Source organism: Cimex lectularius, unplaced genomic scaffold (assembly GCF_000648675.2).
Source record: "Cimex lectularius strain Harlan isolate CLEC.00 unplaced genomic scaffold, Clec_2.1 scaffold44, whole genome shotgun sequence".
In the NCBI taxonomy this organism is placed as follows: domain Eukaryota; kingdom Metazoa; phylum Arthropoda; class Insecta; order Hemiptera; family Cimicidae; genus Cimex; species Cimex lectularius.
The window spans coordinates 631,573-647,885 of record NW_019392639.1 but is presented as its reverse complement, the minus strand read 5'-3'; the positions used below and the strand labels follow the sequence as shown (position 1 = coordinate 647,885).

The 16,313-nt window shown below is 35.1% G+C and overlaps 2 protein-coding genes across 2 annotated transcripts in view; one reads left to right on the top strand and one right to left on the bottom strand.

The window, feature by feature from the left end:
- The window catches only part of LOC106663438 (UNC93-like protein), a 99,306-nt gene extending 91,946 nt beyond the window's left edge, over positions 1-7,360 (top strand). Inside the window, exon 7 of the mRNA XM_014388267.2 lies at positions 6,678-7,360. Within this exon, the coding sequence (XP_014243753.1) occupies positions 6,678-7,003 (326 nt within the window). The 3' untranslated portion in view covers positions 7,004-7,360. The remainder of the gene's footprint in view (positions 1-6,677) is intronic.
- Positions 7,361-9,811: 2,451 nt separating this feature from the next.
- Positions 9,812-16,313, bottom strand: LOC106665609 (surfeit locus protein 1). The gene is made up of 7 exons (XM_014392113.2): positions 16,140-16,313; positions 15,947-16,069; positions 15,760-15,881; positions 10,539-10,736; positions 10,305-10,478; positions 10,078-10,221; positions 9,812-10,018 (listed from the first exon to the last, which is right to left on the bottom strand). The coding sequence occupies exons 1-7, from the start codon at positions 16,203-16,205 to the stop codon at positions 9,964-9,966; spliced, it is 882 nt and encodes a 293-aa protein (XP_014247599.1). The 5' UTR covers positions 16,206-16,313; the 3' UTR covers positions 9,812-9,963.

Here is a 16,313-nt window from a genome sequence, read left to right as displayed (position 1 = left end):
CACTTTTCCGTCTTAACCCGCGACCCAATTGTGACTCAGGGCCGGTTCAGCTTGAGTTCACCTACTCGCAGAACAACATCCAGTATCAACCCTAAAATAGTTTTGCTTAGCACTGATAGTTCGTTATAGCTGAACCGGCACTTGGTCACTTATTTGGCCCGTCTTCACCCGAGATCCAATTTTAGTTTCTCCTTTTCCTATCATTTTGATCTGCCTATTTACCTATTTTAATCCGTCGGATTCGTTTTGAAATCATCAATTCAAACTTAAAGCCAAAGGGTCATAGACCCCGCAGACTTACAGAATTTATTAGTTTTCAACAAATCATTGATATAAATTAGAAATAGCGTGGGCCCTAAGAAATAACCCTGTGGGACACATCAATTCCACTGTTATAACTGGCTGAGATGTCTATATTCTGTGGTAAACCATGTTTATCATATTATACATTAAGCCACAAATGCTTTACTTATGTCAAGAAACATGACACCAGTAAGCTTTTTACTACTGAAATTCCATGTAGTGCGGTCGACCAGACTGCATAGTTGGGCATGAGTCGAAAGAAAGACCTGAAGCCGAACTGTTCACCAAGCAGTATCCCCTGGAGGTTCCTAATTCTGCGGATTTCTTTTTTCCTTTTCGAATATTTTATTTACGGCACTAACTAAACTGATGGTAGTTAATGGGGCCCACAAGGTTCTTACGAGCTTTAGTAACATGATGGTTTTAGAAGTCTTTCACGTACCAAGAAAATATGCTTTAGGTACTGTTTAAATTCCGGGAGAACAGTGGTTTTTTGGTTTTACAATTTAACCATTAAATTTGGGATTAATTTTCCCTTTCGTAGGTGGACTGGGTAAACCGTATGAATTAGTTACGTGATTACTTGTTCATTGTTTTCAGACATTTTCTCCGCTGTTTAAAGATTTTCCGAATAAACTTTCTTTCAATAGAAACAGAGTCAATATCTAATACCAAAAAATTGCAGGGATCAGTTAAATGATCCGGTATAGCGGAAGATTCGTGTAAATGTGAAGAATTATACAAGTTCCCACTCATCAAAATCGATCGAATTGAAAAAATGCCTAGCTAACGTGTGTGGTGATTAGTGGCCGTTAATCGATAATTATTCAAAATCGTGAGATGCGGTCTGGTGTGATGTAGGTTTCAGAAAAACATTTTCTTTATCGTGCCAACGTTTCGAACTTTATTGAGATCATCTTCAGGGCCTGGGATTTACAAACATTGTTTACATTTAGGATGTGGAAAAGTGAATTTATACAATGCAAAATATATGTTTTATATTCAATCGAAGTATTTCTACTCACTCAAAATGTTTGTCTTTATGTACGTTGCTGTTTTATGTTTATATACGTTGGATTTTGAAGGGGTGGGGAAGGAAGTCGGTATATAAAAGACAATTTTGTGTAAGGCGTCGACTTCTTTGAGGTGAAAAGAGCCGACAAAGGGAAACAATGTAATTCGGCCAGATTATCCTTTCAGGATTATATAGAAAGGAAAAAATTATACCATATGAAAAATATTTGATGTGTGGAATGTAATGTAATGATATATGTATGTTATCTATATTGAACTTGATTAATGATATTGTCGTAGCTGCGTCTGAGTTTACACGTATCTGTTCTGTAATTGATGCTGTTTATCTCTGTTGATGTAAACCATTTCTAAGAAATTACGTTTATGTTTTGTTCTGTATGTAATATTTTTGGATTTTTGAAGTCGAAATTGTGTTGGTGTTCAAAATGGTGGGTAGCGAGTGCTGTAGGATTTTACTTGGGTTTTTTGCAATCATAAATATGTTGCTTTACTCTCTTGTCCAGATATTGGGATGTAAGACCGATGTAAGTTGCCGGACAGTTTAAACAGTTGATCTTGTAGATTACTTCAGATTTATTTGTTGGTGTGGGATCTTTAATTTTGGAAAAAAGTGTTTGGATTGTTTTATAATTTTTGAAAGCTATTTTGAAGTTATCGGACGAGAGAAATGTGTTTAATTTATGTGATAGGCCTTGAATAAATGGCATGGAAATGTATGCTGGTTTGTTTGTCTTTGATAGACTTAATGTAGTATTATTAGTAGTATGTATCAACAACTACAACTCACTACTAACACCATCCACTATTACTAATAGGTTGGTTTTTTGAAAGAGTTATATAGAATAAGTTGCTTTTGACTCTTCCTGGCCATGGTACACCAGTAAAATGGCACACCGACTCCTTCCTGGTATCCTTTGTCTGAAGCCCGAATCCATTCCATTCCAATTACAATACGGAAAATATAAGATATTTTGTGAGGTAAAAGTCAAGGACTTGCTGTGTGTGATGTGCTTCTTATGGATAACTAATTACAAATATCGATTTTTCATGAGTACTTCATGATCTACTATGACTTTTTAATATTTTTTACAATATTTTAGAACGTTACCTTTTGTTTCTATGAATCTGCGCTATTGCCATTTTTGTTTAGGCATCAGTAAAGTAAAATAAAACATAAAAACATTCTTTTCTTTTCAATGATTAATCCGTTTTAATACAAATTTATTTTTAAAAAAAGCCTTTGTATGATGCAATACAAGAAATAAGGACTTCTCCAGCAGATAATTCTTTTCTTTTCAGTTGAACGTCCCTCGAGGTGGAAGCCGCCTTGAACTTTGTTATTAAACTCAACGGGAAAATAAATTGCCGGATATATTACGAAAGGGATTCATTTTCAAAAACGCATCCATGTGGATGTTGACCTTTCGGTGTGGATGGTTCGGTCAATTTCAATTTTACTTATTTTTTCTCCTCATTCTGCCAAGCAATCGATCATAAGCCGGGTGTTCTCGCAACCTCGATACAACAGGGGAAAAAGCTTGCTCGATTATCGACCTGACGGTTCATATTTTATTTGAACGCCTTGGGCGTGGTATCAAATTAACTCATAACGAGAGATTTATGCTTGTTTATATCTACTAAATCTTTTTCTATAATTCTTCGCTTTTTTTAATTGCCCTAACCACGCCGGAAACAAATCGCACGAGGTTAGCAAAATCCCTGCAGTTTGTTACGTAGGAACAGATCATCTCAGAATAATCCATCTTCTTATAATGAGTTTCACTTTGTGCACGAGGAATTTCGGAAGAGAACATCTTGCTCTTTACTGCAATTTCAAACCATGGCAATCACAGAGTTTATTTAACCACTCAAATGGCACGGTTTCAAAAGGATTATTTCGTTTCTTTAGCGTGATTGTCTCTGATCATCCTGTTCTGTCTACACTTCCCATCATACTTCTTGAATTTCGAAAAATAATTCTCTCTTGATCGATTTCATTCATTGTGATCTGCCTACCTGCCTGATTTTGTCATATTCAATGCGTTTGTACTCAACCACTAGAAGTACTAAGCAAAACCTTGACGAAAAAGTATCATAGTCAGAACCGACAAGGGTACGGGAGCTGGAATCTCCGGGATGAATCTAAAGACAGAACTGACGGTAAACAATTTTCTGAAATCATAGCGATCATCAATCATCACTGCGCCAGTGAAATAAAAGGCTAGGAATGCATTCCCGGAAGATAGCCATTTTGTCGGACAGTCAGGCAGTTCTAAAGGCCCTAGCCTCATGCGAGATGAAGGCAAAGAGTGTTTGGAACTGCATGGAAGCTCTCACGGAAGTCAGTGACACTAATGACCTGACCCTGGCATGGTCCCTGGTCACTCTGGGTATAGAGGCAACGAAAAGGTGCGAAAGAGTGGGCCAACATGGACTCTCTAGGTCCTGAACCCCTGTCGCTTAGCATACTGCCACAAAAGAGGTGCATTATAAAATGGATCTTTAATGAAGAGATACAGGAGGGCCATCCGCAAAACTTAAAAAGGAATTACTGGAAGGCAACCGCAACCGAACTAGGATTCTGGTTGGACTCCTAACAGGGCACTACCACATAAGGAGGCACATGCACCGGATAGGAATGCGCAGAAGAAACACTTTGCAGATGCAGATACTGCCAGGAAGAGGAGGAGAACGCCTTCTATGTTTCTGTGTAGGTTTGTGTAGGTGCAGGTACTGCAACTAGGACAGGAAAAAAAGATCCTACATTTAGGAGCTGCTAGGAGGCTATGGAGGTTGATTAACAACCTGAAGTTGGCCAGTTAGTTATAAAAAACAGGGAAGCCCATTAGATCTTCTCAGGTCGAGGTGCAGAATGCTGCTTGTGGCCGCCTTTTTTATCCCTATCCTTATCATATTCATATCATAAATATCTTTCTTCTACGAATTTTTAATATTTATTCTTTACCAAAAATTATTATTTTTATCAAGTTATTCTTCATTATACACAATTTTTTCGAAATGAAAAATTTGGGTCACGGGCGGGATTCGAACCCACGACCTTCGGCTCAATACGCCGCTGCTTTTCTAACCACTTGAGCTACCGTGGCTTCGATCACCCATTTATTCTTTAGTTCGATCGATTTGGTATGTGTGGTACACTTTGGAATCGCCGTGTTCAGTCATGAAATGAAATGAAGAGGCGCCTGTTCTCGCTGGTTTTCTCAGTTAAACGCATTTTGCCTTAAATTAGACTGTTGACCTCTTCACATTTTGCAAACTTTTAACATGAAAAAATGAACATTTACATTGAGAAACAGTTTTCCCCTTCGTGTATAACAACAAGGAGCTCGATAAACGTGGCAACCTAACAGAAGATTGGGTATCTACGATGAATTTGATCTGTCTGTCCTGTTTTTGTCAGTCAGGTGCGATTTTTGTGTCATTTTCAGTGGTGGGTTTATTCAGCACTGAACTAAAATTTTTAAGGAAAACTATTTGAATTTGGTCGTTTCCGATTTTTTTTGTACCTCGGTAATGACGAACTTAAAACAAATGGTCATCACCCCCTACTGAGAAATCCCAAAATTTGCTGGTTTGGGTGCGTTAAAAGACCCATCACAATGCATAGAAAAAAAATCATCTGACAGACCAAAATGGCCGGAAGCGAACAAGCTACAGGTTCATCACTCTACGGAGAAAATCCCACATTTCTACTTTAGCTTATTCAATATTTGTCAGTTCAGGATAGTATCATACCAGCAAGGATGAGCAAACCAAGGTGATCTTAAACGATTGAACAGAAACGACAATTGAAATTGAAACTATTATCTGTTCAACCCAGCACACCGAAACGTTCCAAACATGTTCACCCGATACTTAGCAACAGGCTCCCCTGGACGTGACATGTTTTCCGGGTACTTTGCCGTCAAGGTTCAACTCGAAAAAACGGCCGTCACCAGTTTCAAAAAGTAGGCTTTCTGAAATAACGAGAACAAATGCCTGTTTTAAATGGCAAGCTTCCTGCTCCATCAGTCGGAATATGTTCAAACCCAATTAATACACCGAAATTTTAAATTTGCCGATTTCCTTGTATGACAAGGCTTTCACAGTCTAATATTCGTCGGGATATCTTTCAACCGTCAGACCAGAAATACAGTTGCCCTTTGCAGGTTTAGCATAAACTTGAATTTGTTTCGGCCCGAGTGAGTTTATTCTATCCTCAAAACGCCCTGGTCTGTGTGTTCTCGTCATATTTTGTTCGTAATTGTTTCTTAATTCGTAGTTTTTATACTTTCGAATCCAGTTAGAATTATGAATCTCTTTCTTCCTTTTATGCATTCAGTACTTTCCTTTCAAATCTAGTATGAAGGTTTTTGGATTGTTTGTGTTTCACTTTGTCACACTTTCGCCATGTTTTTTTTTTTTCTTTTCCTAAGATATTCGTTGATGCGATGAATCCATAAACCATAAAAGGCCTCAGGACTTATCAACGATGTAGCAGCCCCTTTCCTTGCAAGGCCATTCGCTTCTTACTCATGTATGTCCTGCAGTAGAGACTGATTCTGTTTTTCACACCTAGCATGTTTAGTTAGGTTTTGTACAGCACCATTCACAAGCTGATGATATTCGAATTTAATACTCTCTTTCGTGGTTATGTCTGCTTTTATACCACTGTTCAAATTGAATTGAGCGCATCCCTAATTGCAAGCATTTTAATTTTAAAGTTACTGGTGGATATGCCCTTGGGGTCTGAATGGTTTTGGGGCCAAATACTCCTTCCCGTTGTATTTAATTAAGTACTAGATCCATCGGTGTGCCCAAAGATTGTATCTTCCTTTATTTTGGTTTTTTCCCTTTTCCCACTCCTGTTGGTGCTTAGGACTGGAAATTTTGTTTAAATTCAAAAATCCTGTTTGTGTTATCTCTAGGAGACATGAGTATCGGCTATCTTTTCATTAGGCCAAAAATATTTCAAGTCTAGTGAGAAGTTATGGAGTTCAAAAAGAAAGGCAAAAACAAGTAAAAGACAAAAAAATTAAAGAATGAAATCCGGCCCGGAGGACCAAAAATGTTGAGGAGAGGTCACTTTTGACCCACAAGCTTCTCTTTCAAAGTGTTGATGGTCCTAATCTCTATAAAGTTCACGTAATGACAAAGTTTAATGAAAAATATATTTTTAATCTTATTTTTGTTAATATATATAAAAGACATAAATTTCTGACTGTTTCATTTATATTATGCTTAAATATTACATTTTCCTTAAAAGTTTTCAATTCTTTGTTCATTCTATTTCTTACATTAAGTTTATGAAAATATTAATTGATTAATTGTTGTTGCAGGTCTTTATGGTACGCTGTTTAGAAGAAACAAGGAAGCCGCTTTCAGTAACTACAGGCTGTGGGAAAGTGCCGGTTTCGTCGTTGCATACGCTTACAGCACTCATTTGTGCGCCAGGATGAAACTGCACGTGATGCTCACCGTTCTCATAATCGGTTCGATCGGCTACTGCATAGTTGAGATCCTCCACAAGAGGAAGAAGCAGAGGATGAAGAAGGCGGCTGAAGCTCAGATCGATAACAAAATTGTTCCTCCAGTACCTGTCGTTGAAGAAACCGATGACGAAAAGGATGATATTGACGACGAGATGATAATCACTCACTTGTAAATATCTGAACGTCTTTAGAGAAAATTATGATGAATATGCGGTGATAACTTAACAGACCCAGGACTGGCAGACCGGGTTTCTATTACGCTCGAACTGAAGAGAAATTTTATCTTTTAAAATACGAAAACAAACTCGTTGAGATTGTTTGTAATAGAATGTGTAAATAATTAATGTAGTGGGTCTATAAGGCTCCTTAGAATCTATGAACAACCAATACTCAGCGTATGCATGTAAGTGTGAAACATGTAAGTAATTAGTATGAATGATTTTGTGTATATTTAGGTATGATAGTATTTCACAAACAGTATTCTCAGCCATTTTTTTATATATATTATTTAATAATTGTAACAGACACAAGAAGTGATAGATAAAGTCTGTCTTGATCAAACTCACCAAAGCAATGCCTGATGTGTCTATGGTAAACCTGAGTAGCTTAAATCACTCAAGGCGCTTCTTGTGTGTTGCAAAAACATTCAAACTGCAATTGTGATCAAATAGTAATTAGTTAAATTGGTTAGAATTGGAATATAAGTGCCTTGAATATGTGATTCTCATTTTTAAAATAATTTTAAGAATCTAAATTATTTTAGTGGCAGCTGTAATAATTTATCTACCTTTGAACACCCAAATGATAGAACGGGGTGTTGTAAACCTCAAGGAAATTATTATTTATTGTGTAACTTTACTGATAAGCACAGATGTATTGTTTATCGCATTTTTATTTATGGGTATCCTACATACCTGTACTACTTGTTAATATTGTTTTTAAAGATATGTTTTATTTTACAAAAAAAAAATATATGAGTGTGTATATATAGTTAAACTAAATAAAACAGTGAGCCGTTTAGATTGTCGTTTTCCTTACTTTCCTTGAAAAATGTTAAGGTTATTTCCTATTTGGTGTTGAGCCAAAAGTTCCATTTCCTACTTACCTCAGCATTTATTACAAAAAACAGGTTGAGAAGCCTAATATCACAAGGCAAAAAACAAGTTAAACACAATATAAAAATAATTATATCACTAAGTAAATATAAGAACGAACACTCTGGATCAAGGTATGGTCGTGAAGAAGAAAGCAAATTCAGGTTACTGCCAAGCTTTTGACCTATTTTAATGTCATCATCAGGGCAAAACAGTCTGAAATATGTCTAGATTGACATATTTATGTTTTTTACAAGCGATCTCAAATTTCCTTGAAGATCGACTCAATCCCAACATTGCCAAGAATGTTTAAACTAAAAACATGTATAGCAAAGATTACCAAACTGTGCTGTGGCTCCCTGGAGTGCTGCAAAAATTTTCTATAAAAAATTTTATTTTTATATTTATAAAAAACCTGAAAATACCCTTTTATAAAATCTTAAAAACTAGACCCTGGTAGCCATCCACTCAAAATGGATAATGAGACCCTGCAATTGTGTATTTTATATTATTGCCCTAAAAAAATATTCCATTTATATTTTAGCTATTGGGTGCTTAATTGCTTTTCAAAAGGCAATTTTTCAATTTCACATGTTTTTGTGTTTCAATTATTTATTAAATAAAATTGTAGTATTATCATAAAGTTCATGTCGAGTAGGTTATTTTTTGACTTGTGGCGCCTCAGAAAATTTCTGATATATTAAGGGCGCCGGAAACGGAAAAATTTTGAGAACTGCTGATGGTATAAAAGAATTTTTTTTTTTTTTAGCGACCCTAATGGTCAAAGAATGTTTAATATGATCAACAATAATATAACATAAAATAATTCGCCCCTCATTTTAAATATCCAACAGAGATCCATCAAGTCAATCAGCAGTTCATTTGTGAATTAAAACTGTCCAGCTGTTTATAGAACTAGGTGAACTAAGATTTTCTAGATTCGATTCCCACCATCGCCTCTGGGCTTTTTTTCTGACCTATGGGGACAAATTGACCCTGAATTTGGGACCAACCCACTTCAAAAATGAGTTTCTTCAATAGAAGAACACTAGCCTTCACATGGAGCCAGGGATGAAGTACAATAAGCATTGAATTGTGGGTTCAAATCCCATTCATGACACTAGCTTTTTCATCTCAACCAAGACCTTACATAAAAGGAATAATAATTGAAATTAGTCTGTAAAGTTGTTCTCAATTTTTTTTTTTTAATTACTCATAGAAAATTAAATTGTTTTGTATTTTAATAAATGTGTCCTTTTCAATATGTAAATATCGTGCACTATTTACTTAGAATTTTTTAATTATACAGTTAATTGGCCTAATGAAATTATTAAGTGTGCGAGATAGACACATTTAGCCAGTTGAGTTGTAGAGACACAAGCTTATGCCTTACTCGCTGATTAATTTCACAATAACTATTTATTTTATTATTACCTTTTGTTTTACAGTTAACTGTTTCACATATTAAACATTGTGGCGCCCATTTACAATTTAATATTTAACAATTAATTAAGGTTTCAGTTGAGATAAAAAAGACAATGGCACGAGCGGGATTCGAACCCACGATCTTCGGCTTGATACGCAAAATCTTTATAATTAATATCTTTAATTGTAAGATATTAATTGGTCAAGTGGACCACAAAACTAGTGAATTTAATATTTAACTATTTAACCACACCCATCTCCACAGAGCAAAGCCGGCTAATTTTTGGCATACGACACCGCCAATTCCTTTAATCATATTTTAAGATTTTGCCTTTCTTCTATATTTTGAATTTTCTACGCTTTTTTTGCTCATACTTCTTTCCAGTTATTTTTGCGATTTGACACCCCCTAAAGAAATTTTCATAAGCTATCATAGAAAAGAACTGGAATAACACAAAGACATAACAATAAATTCTTTAATTAACCAAATATCATTTAATTGCATTAAATTTTTTATAGAGAACGAGTAAATCAATAATGCAATATTCTATTGTAATAAAACATTATATACATTTACATAATGCAACATTAATTTCATCTCAACATTTAAAAAATCATTTTAAGAATCTAATATACCATATATAAGCAGTCACTCCGCTTAAAGCATACCTAAAATTTAAAAAAAAATTAATAATGTTAAATTTATGATTGAATAATTCTAATAATACCAAGTAAAGATGTATGACAAGTGTTCATTTCTTAAAGATGACCTTGTCTGTCCACCAATGGGACCTCCATCAACTGTACTTTCAGCAGTGGCATCGATGTAAACAGGTCTACTCTGTACTGTTTCTGCCATTAATTCAACATCCCTACATTAAATAAAATAATGTTTCATTTTCATCAAAACTAGTGATTTAAAAATAAAAAAAAAATATAAAAAAAAAGAGCTCACCTTGCAAACCATACTCTAACATCCATCTTATTTAATGGCATGTAGGACGGAGGGGGTTCACTCACCCGCAAAACGCCTTCGAGTGTAACTTCCTCTTGAATCTGACCAGCCTTCCTCTTTTCAGGATTTTTCAACGAATACGGGACCCAGCCTCGGTTTACTAAAATTTTCTCCCTTGTTTTCCATTTGTTACATTAACAATTCATACAAACGGTCAAATTTGAAGAAACTCACTTTGTGTCTGATAAGATGAAAGGTGTTATCACCAGGTATCCAGCAGCATTGTTCGATCGTGACGATACCAGTTTGTTGTTGAATTTAGACTCACCCTCCACCAAACAAGATCTTGGCCCTAAGTACATTTCCTGAGAGTGATCAAACGTACCAGTTACTATCACCTTCCTATACTCAAGTCCTTCCAATTCACTATCGCTACAGGAAAAAAAAAAATTTGTAGGTATATGTATTGAACATATTTGTAATTGTATATGGCATGCTTAATCATACTAGACCAAAAGCAAAACACTTTTGAAACAATGTGCTAATCTCTAGCTAACTTCCTGATAACAATTCTGTCAGAATGCACAAACAATCAAAATTTTGAAGTAGATCCTTCTTGCTTATCTTCATTTGTTTTGCCTCATTTTATCAGCTACAGTGGTAGGTCTGGGTTATATTGTGTCATCCATGATCTGGATATGAAAGGGGCCAAATATTGCATGTTCTGTCAGTAAGTTTTTTTTTTTTTTTTTTTTTTTTTTACGAGGGTTCACAACAGCAGAGATTATATCAACCCTCTGAGTGCCATTGTTTTTGAAAAAAACAAAAACATTTGTAAGTATGTCGGGATCGAATGCACGGCCGTTGGATTCGAACCTGGGGCCTTTACCTTACAGTGATGAGCACCGTGTCAACGCCTAAACCGTTGCGGCACCAACGCCCCTCAAATGATTCTTGAAAGAGGTATTGAATTCCAATCCACACATCACCTTTTTATAGATTTTAAAAGTGCTTATAACATCATACACCGAAGCCTAAGAGGCCATACAAGAAATGAATTAAAATTTGTAAATTAAAATCAATTCAAATTCATTGTTGGTGAAAATAATGAATATGTCAACTACAGTCTGCTTGCTTATCTCCATTGGTTTGGCCTCATTTTATCAGCCACAGTGGTTGGTCTGTGTTATATTGTGTCATCCATGGTCTGGATATGAAAGGCGCCAAACACCCCCTGATCCGGATTTCAGGGCTGAGGCAAGGTGACTCTCTAGCCTGCCTCCTATTGAACATATCCCTAGCAAAAATAATCAGGGGTTCTGGCATCCTCAGGAAGCATAAAATATTGGCTATGTCGTTGTTGAAGGACATCACAGCACACACAATCCCATGATTAAAGGATGTTTTCGTTTTTTTAGTTTAACTCCATTAATAGCATCTCCTAGATCAGCAAGAGAATCATAGCTACTAATAGGAGATATTTTTGTCTTTCAAAATACATTCGACTCTTGTTAATTCAAGTTTCTTGATAATATGAACTCTTGGCAGGTCCCTTCCGTAATAAAAAATTCACTGCATTTTGATGCACTAATATGAAATATTTTTTGTAACAGGGGGAGAAAATGTGTGCTATTACTTGAAATGGACCACTTCCCATCTTTATAATTTACACTTTGTCATTGTTATATTTCACTAAATTTCCACGTATTGTTTACTTCCTTACAGCTTAAAGTTTCTTTGAATTTTTTTATAGTTGGTTATGTTCTGCGGTAGGCTCCATAAAACCTTCATCCACCCAATACTGACATACGCTTCTCAAACTTAGACCATGCCCAAGACAGATAATAAGAAACTCTTGATCTTCAAAAGGAAAATTCTTGGAAAAATTTTCTACACCTTAAAAGAAAGGGATGAATGCCAAAGAGAACGAATGTGTACAATCTGTACAAAGAAGCGAATATTGCAAAAGTAATGAAGTTATCAAGATTAAGCTGGGCTGGTCATGTGAGGATGGAGGGGGCGAAGTGCAAAGTTGGACAACTCGGCAAGAGCAGAAAGGTTGTAATGTCTAAGCTTAGGTGGCTTGATGGTGCACACATAGATGCCAATTGCTATCATCAAGTAGGCAGCTACAAATGACAAACTTCTGTCAAAAATATATTCGGGAGGCCAGGAACCACAAAGGGTTGTTATATCCTTAAAATAGGTAATCAGTAATTTAGTATCATGGATGAAAAAAAAAGTTTGATTTTTCCTACGTTTGGTAAATATTTAATACACTTCAGTGCCCATTATAGTAAAAACAGGAAAAAACTGAAAAATTTCTAAACTAAAAGGAAAATGTTTCAGTACTGCATGATCTTAAATATCAGGCTGTAAAATATGAACGAAGTGTTTTTTATGGTAAATTCTATGAAAATTACAGGTACTTGTAAACACATTTAATCACCAATATATGAACCATTTTGTTCCACTACCTTTTCTATTTTGTGGTTCCATCCTCTTAGAACTTTTCAGGTTTTTGAGTGATGAACTCCTCAATATGTTTTTCCTTAAGTGAAGTACAATTTTCCCAAGTGTTTTAGCCTGGAATAAGTGAAAGCCTGAAGGGCAAATACGTTGGGTGGGGTAGCGTATCCCAACCAAAGTCCAACAATTTCTGAAGCTTCTGTAAATCCACATACAGGGTGAGTGTTATCCTGGTGTAAAATTGTGGAAAACAATCCCTTTGAGATTGGCCAATGTTGGTCATATTTTGATCAACTGCTGACTTTAATTGATCAAATTGTGTGACAACTGAGGGTTTTGATTGGGCAAAAGCTCATTAAAGCATTCATTGTCATGGGTTATACGACAACAGGCCCAAAATAATTATGGGTGCCTGAAGCTCGGTGGAGAAGTTTGTCTAGGGTTTGATAAAACAAACAAAACAAATATCATTCAGACACACTATTTTCCCAAGAATAATGAACCTTTGAAAATATACCTTCTGGTCCATAAGAGGTATATGAAAAGGCTTGGTTATAAATAACAAAATAAGATAAAATAACATTATACAAAGTATGTACATTAGAAAAGTTGAAAATAAATCTAACTTTAAAAAAAAAAATCAAACCCTAACTAGTTGGCAAACTCTGCAATGAGATTTACAAAAATCAAACAAAACCCTGGAATCTTTTTCCCTTCTGCGGTGCAAAATCCGTCAAGGTCTTCGGATACCATGCAACCATAAGAAAATCGCCAAATATCAGGAAACCAACTTTTTCATTTTTTCTGCTCAATCGCAGCGTCTGTCCCATGCATCCTGTTGTAACCATAGCCTACCTATCCTCGTTGGATAGCTACTCTCTAGTCTGTTGCCCATTAAAATAGGAAACTGTACTGTGGAAGAGAGGGAACTATCATGGCAAATACATCCGAGGAAGAAGGTTAGGGTTAATCCTGACAGGAGTTTACTGGTAGAAGGATGTAGATTTTTTTTTTTTTTTTTGTCACCGAGAAATTTAAATATTTAAATGTATATATATTTTTAATTTCATTTGTTTATTTTGAATTTTTTTAAAATTTAATCTCTGAACATTGCATTGTTGAATGAATATTGTTGTACAAGGAAACGAGAACTTTTTGTACAGTGTAAATTCAGTTTGTTCCATACAAGATGAACTTTTTTAAATATATTATTTTGCTTATATTGTATTCCTTTTTATTATAAGATTTAGCCTCTCATTCCTCCGCTCTTGTACCATCAAGGTACATTTCTTGAGTCGCCTAGCTTTCTGGTGAGCCCCTCCATTTCGAGCAGACCCCATTTTACCCCCATCGCAGAAAAAAATCTTCTTTCTTTCGTTTTCTTGTTACAACATGCCAATCTCATCAAATATAAACATGTTCTAGGGTGTAATCCAGCTTTTGGAATTGTTAATGGCTGGTCACTGGATTTTCCCCAGGATTTTTCTGAAGATAGTAAAAACCCATTTTTCATTCCCAGTTATAATAATAGGCCATTTATATTGCGTTTTAGAAAGAAATCGAGATGTGCTAAATGTCTTCAATGTCTCATATCGTTACGTGTGGGCTTTTTGTAATAAAAGCTTGTTGAAGGACAAACAGAACACTTTACGTCTCCCAAATCTAAATTTCTGCAGAATGAGTAAGCAAACTGTTCGGGACGGTGCTTTCTACTGAAGCGTCAACTATACACATCAGTAATTTTTGATTAGTAAAACACCTTGTGAAAATACAAGATCTTGAACGAAACTGATCAATAAAAACACCTTAATCCTTTTCAGAGAATTTAAACAATAAAGACTGAATAAATATTGCTTCCAAATACAAGTAGGATAAAATTGAATTATTGAAAAATGCTAAGAACTTATTTTACAACCCAATATAAAATTTAAAAATAATAATAAATAAGTTTATGATTATTCAGAGATGGTGAGATGCGCTCTGGTGTGACGCAGGTTTTAGAAAAACATTTTCTTTATCATGCCAACGTTTCAATCTTTATTGAGAACATCTTCAGAGTTCAAAGTGTTTGTTTTCCGTGTAGATGTGTCATTTTTGTGTGTCGTGTTGAGAGTGTCCAATAAAGATTAAAAAAATGTTTTTTGTAAAACCTACGTCACACCAGACCACATCTCACCATCTCCGAATGACTATTTTTAGTTCCAATGATTTTTTTAATGTTTGAATTACACAATTTTTAATAATCAATAATTAATTTTGTATTTTAGATAACTAATTAGCCCTGACTCCATGAAGAAAGAACATTTGGGTCCAAAATAACCTTAGTAAAACTTACTACATGGATATTTATGCTCATTTGTTAGGTTTGTATGTTGTCTACAATCACAAAAAATTAACACCCTTAGTCAGTCATTGACCACCATTATCGTTAGAGCATATAAAATAAATTAATGAAAGCCAATATATGCAAGAAAAGTGTCACAAACAAAAAGGGGTAGTTTTTTAGGGGCAGTATAGGCAGATTTTTGAAGTTTTGTGTTTTCGCTTGTCTTGGAAAAACAATATTGATGGACCATGCCAGTTTTTATTGCTAACAACCGTAATGGCGTATACTTAATACATAAGTAAAAGAATACTACGGTTTGTCTCTCCTGTAAAATTATCTTTTGTTAATCGTCTTGTAAGTGTGCGATATGTACAAATTTGGTCTTATTAGTCTTGGCAGATCTCAGACTGGGCTATTAGTTCCAAAAATCTCAGTTGTGGAAGAGAATTTCTCGATTTACGCGTTTTCATACAAACACTTTGAGCCCTGAAGATGATCTCATTAAAGAACGAAACGTTGGCACGATAAAGAAATTTTTTTTCTAAAACCTGCGTCACACCAGACTGCATCTGACAAACTATGAATAATCATTGACTAACGGTCACTAAACACCGAACAAAAATAAAGTTTACGATTGATTAATTTTCAAAAAACTCTTACTCCGCTGGTAGAGGAATGGAAGGTTGGTTGGTTTTCGTCGTTATCTTTTCGATAAGATTTTCTTTCCACTTTTTTCGCTTCACTTGCCAAGTCCCTAGTGCAAACGTCCCTACAGGCACAAGCTAAAAAAAATTTTGAAAATCTTATGAACCACAATTTAAAAAAAAATTATATCAAAGATACTTACGAGTATAAACCATCCCATCAAGGGTATTCCTTTATTGCTGGACAGATTCAAGTTTGGCCTGGGATATTCTTTCTTCATCATTGCCTCGCTGTTTAACAACCTTTGTTTTTGACAATAAATAACCTAAATTGTTCGATTAATAAATTGTTAGACTAATTTAACAATAAATAAAGGAACAAATCAATAAATATACCAGTTGGGTTCTACTGCAGACAGCATGCCTTCTAAGAGGACTTATAGCACATTTTATCCAATTCATTTTAAATCAATTGATAGTGATTTAAACAATTCTAAACCAACCCTTAATCAAAAAGGCTGAATTAAAATATAAATACATTTTATCTCGGCTTGGAAAACGTAAAACCGA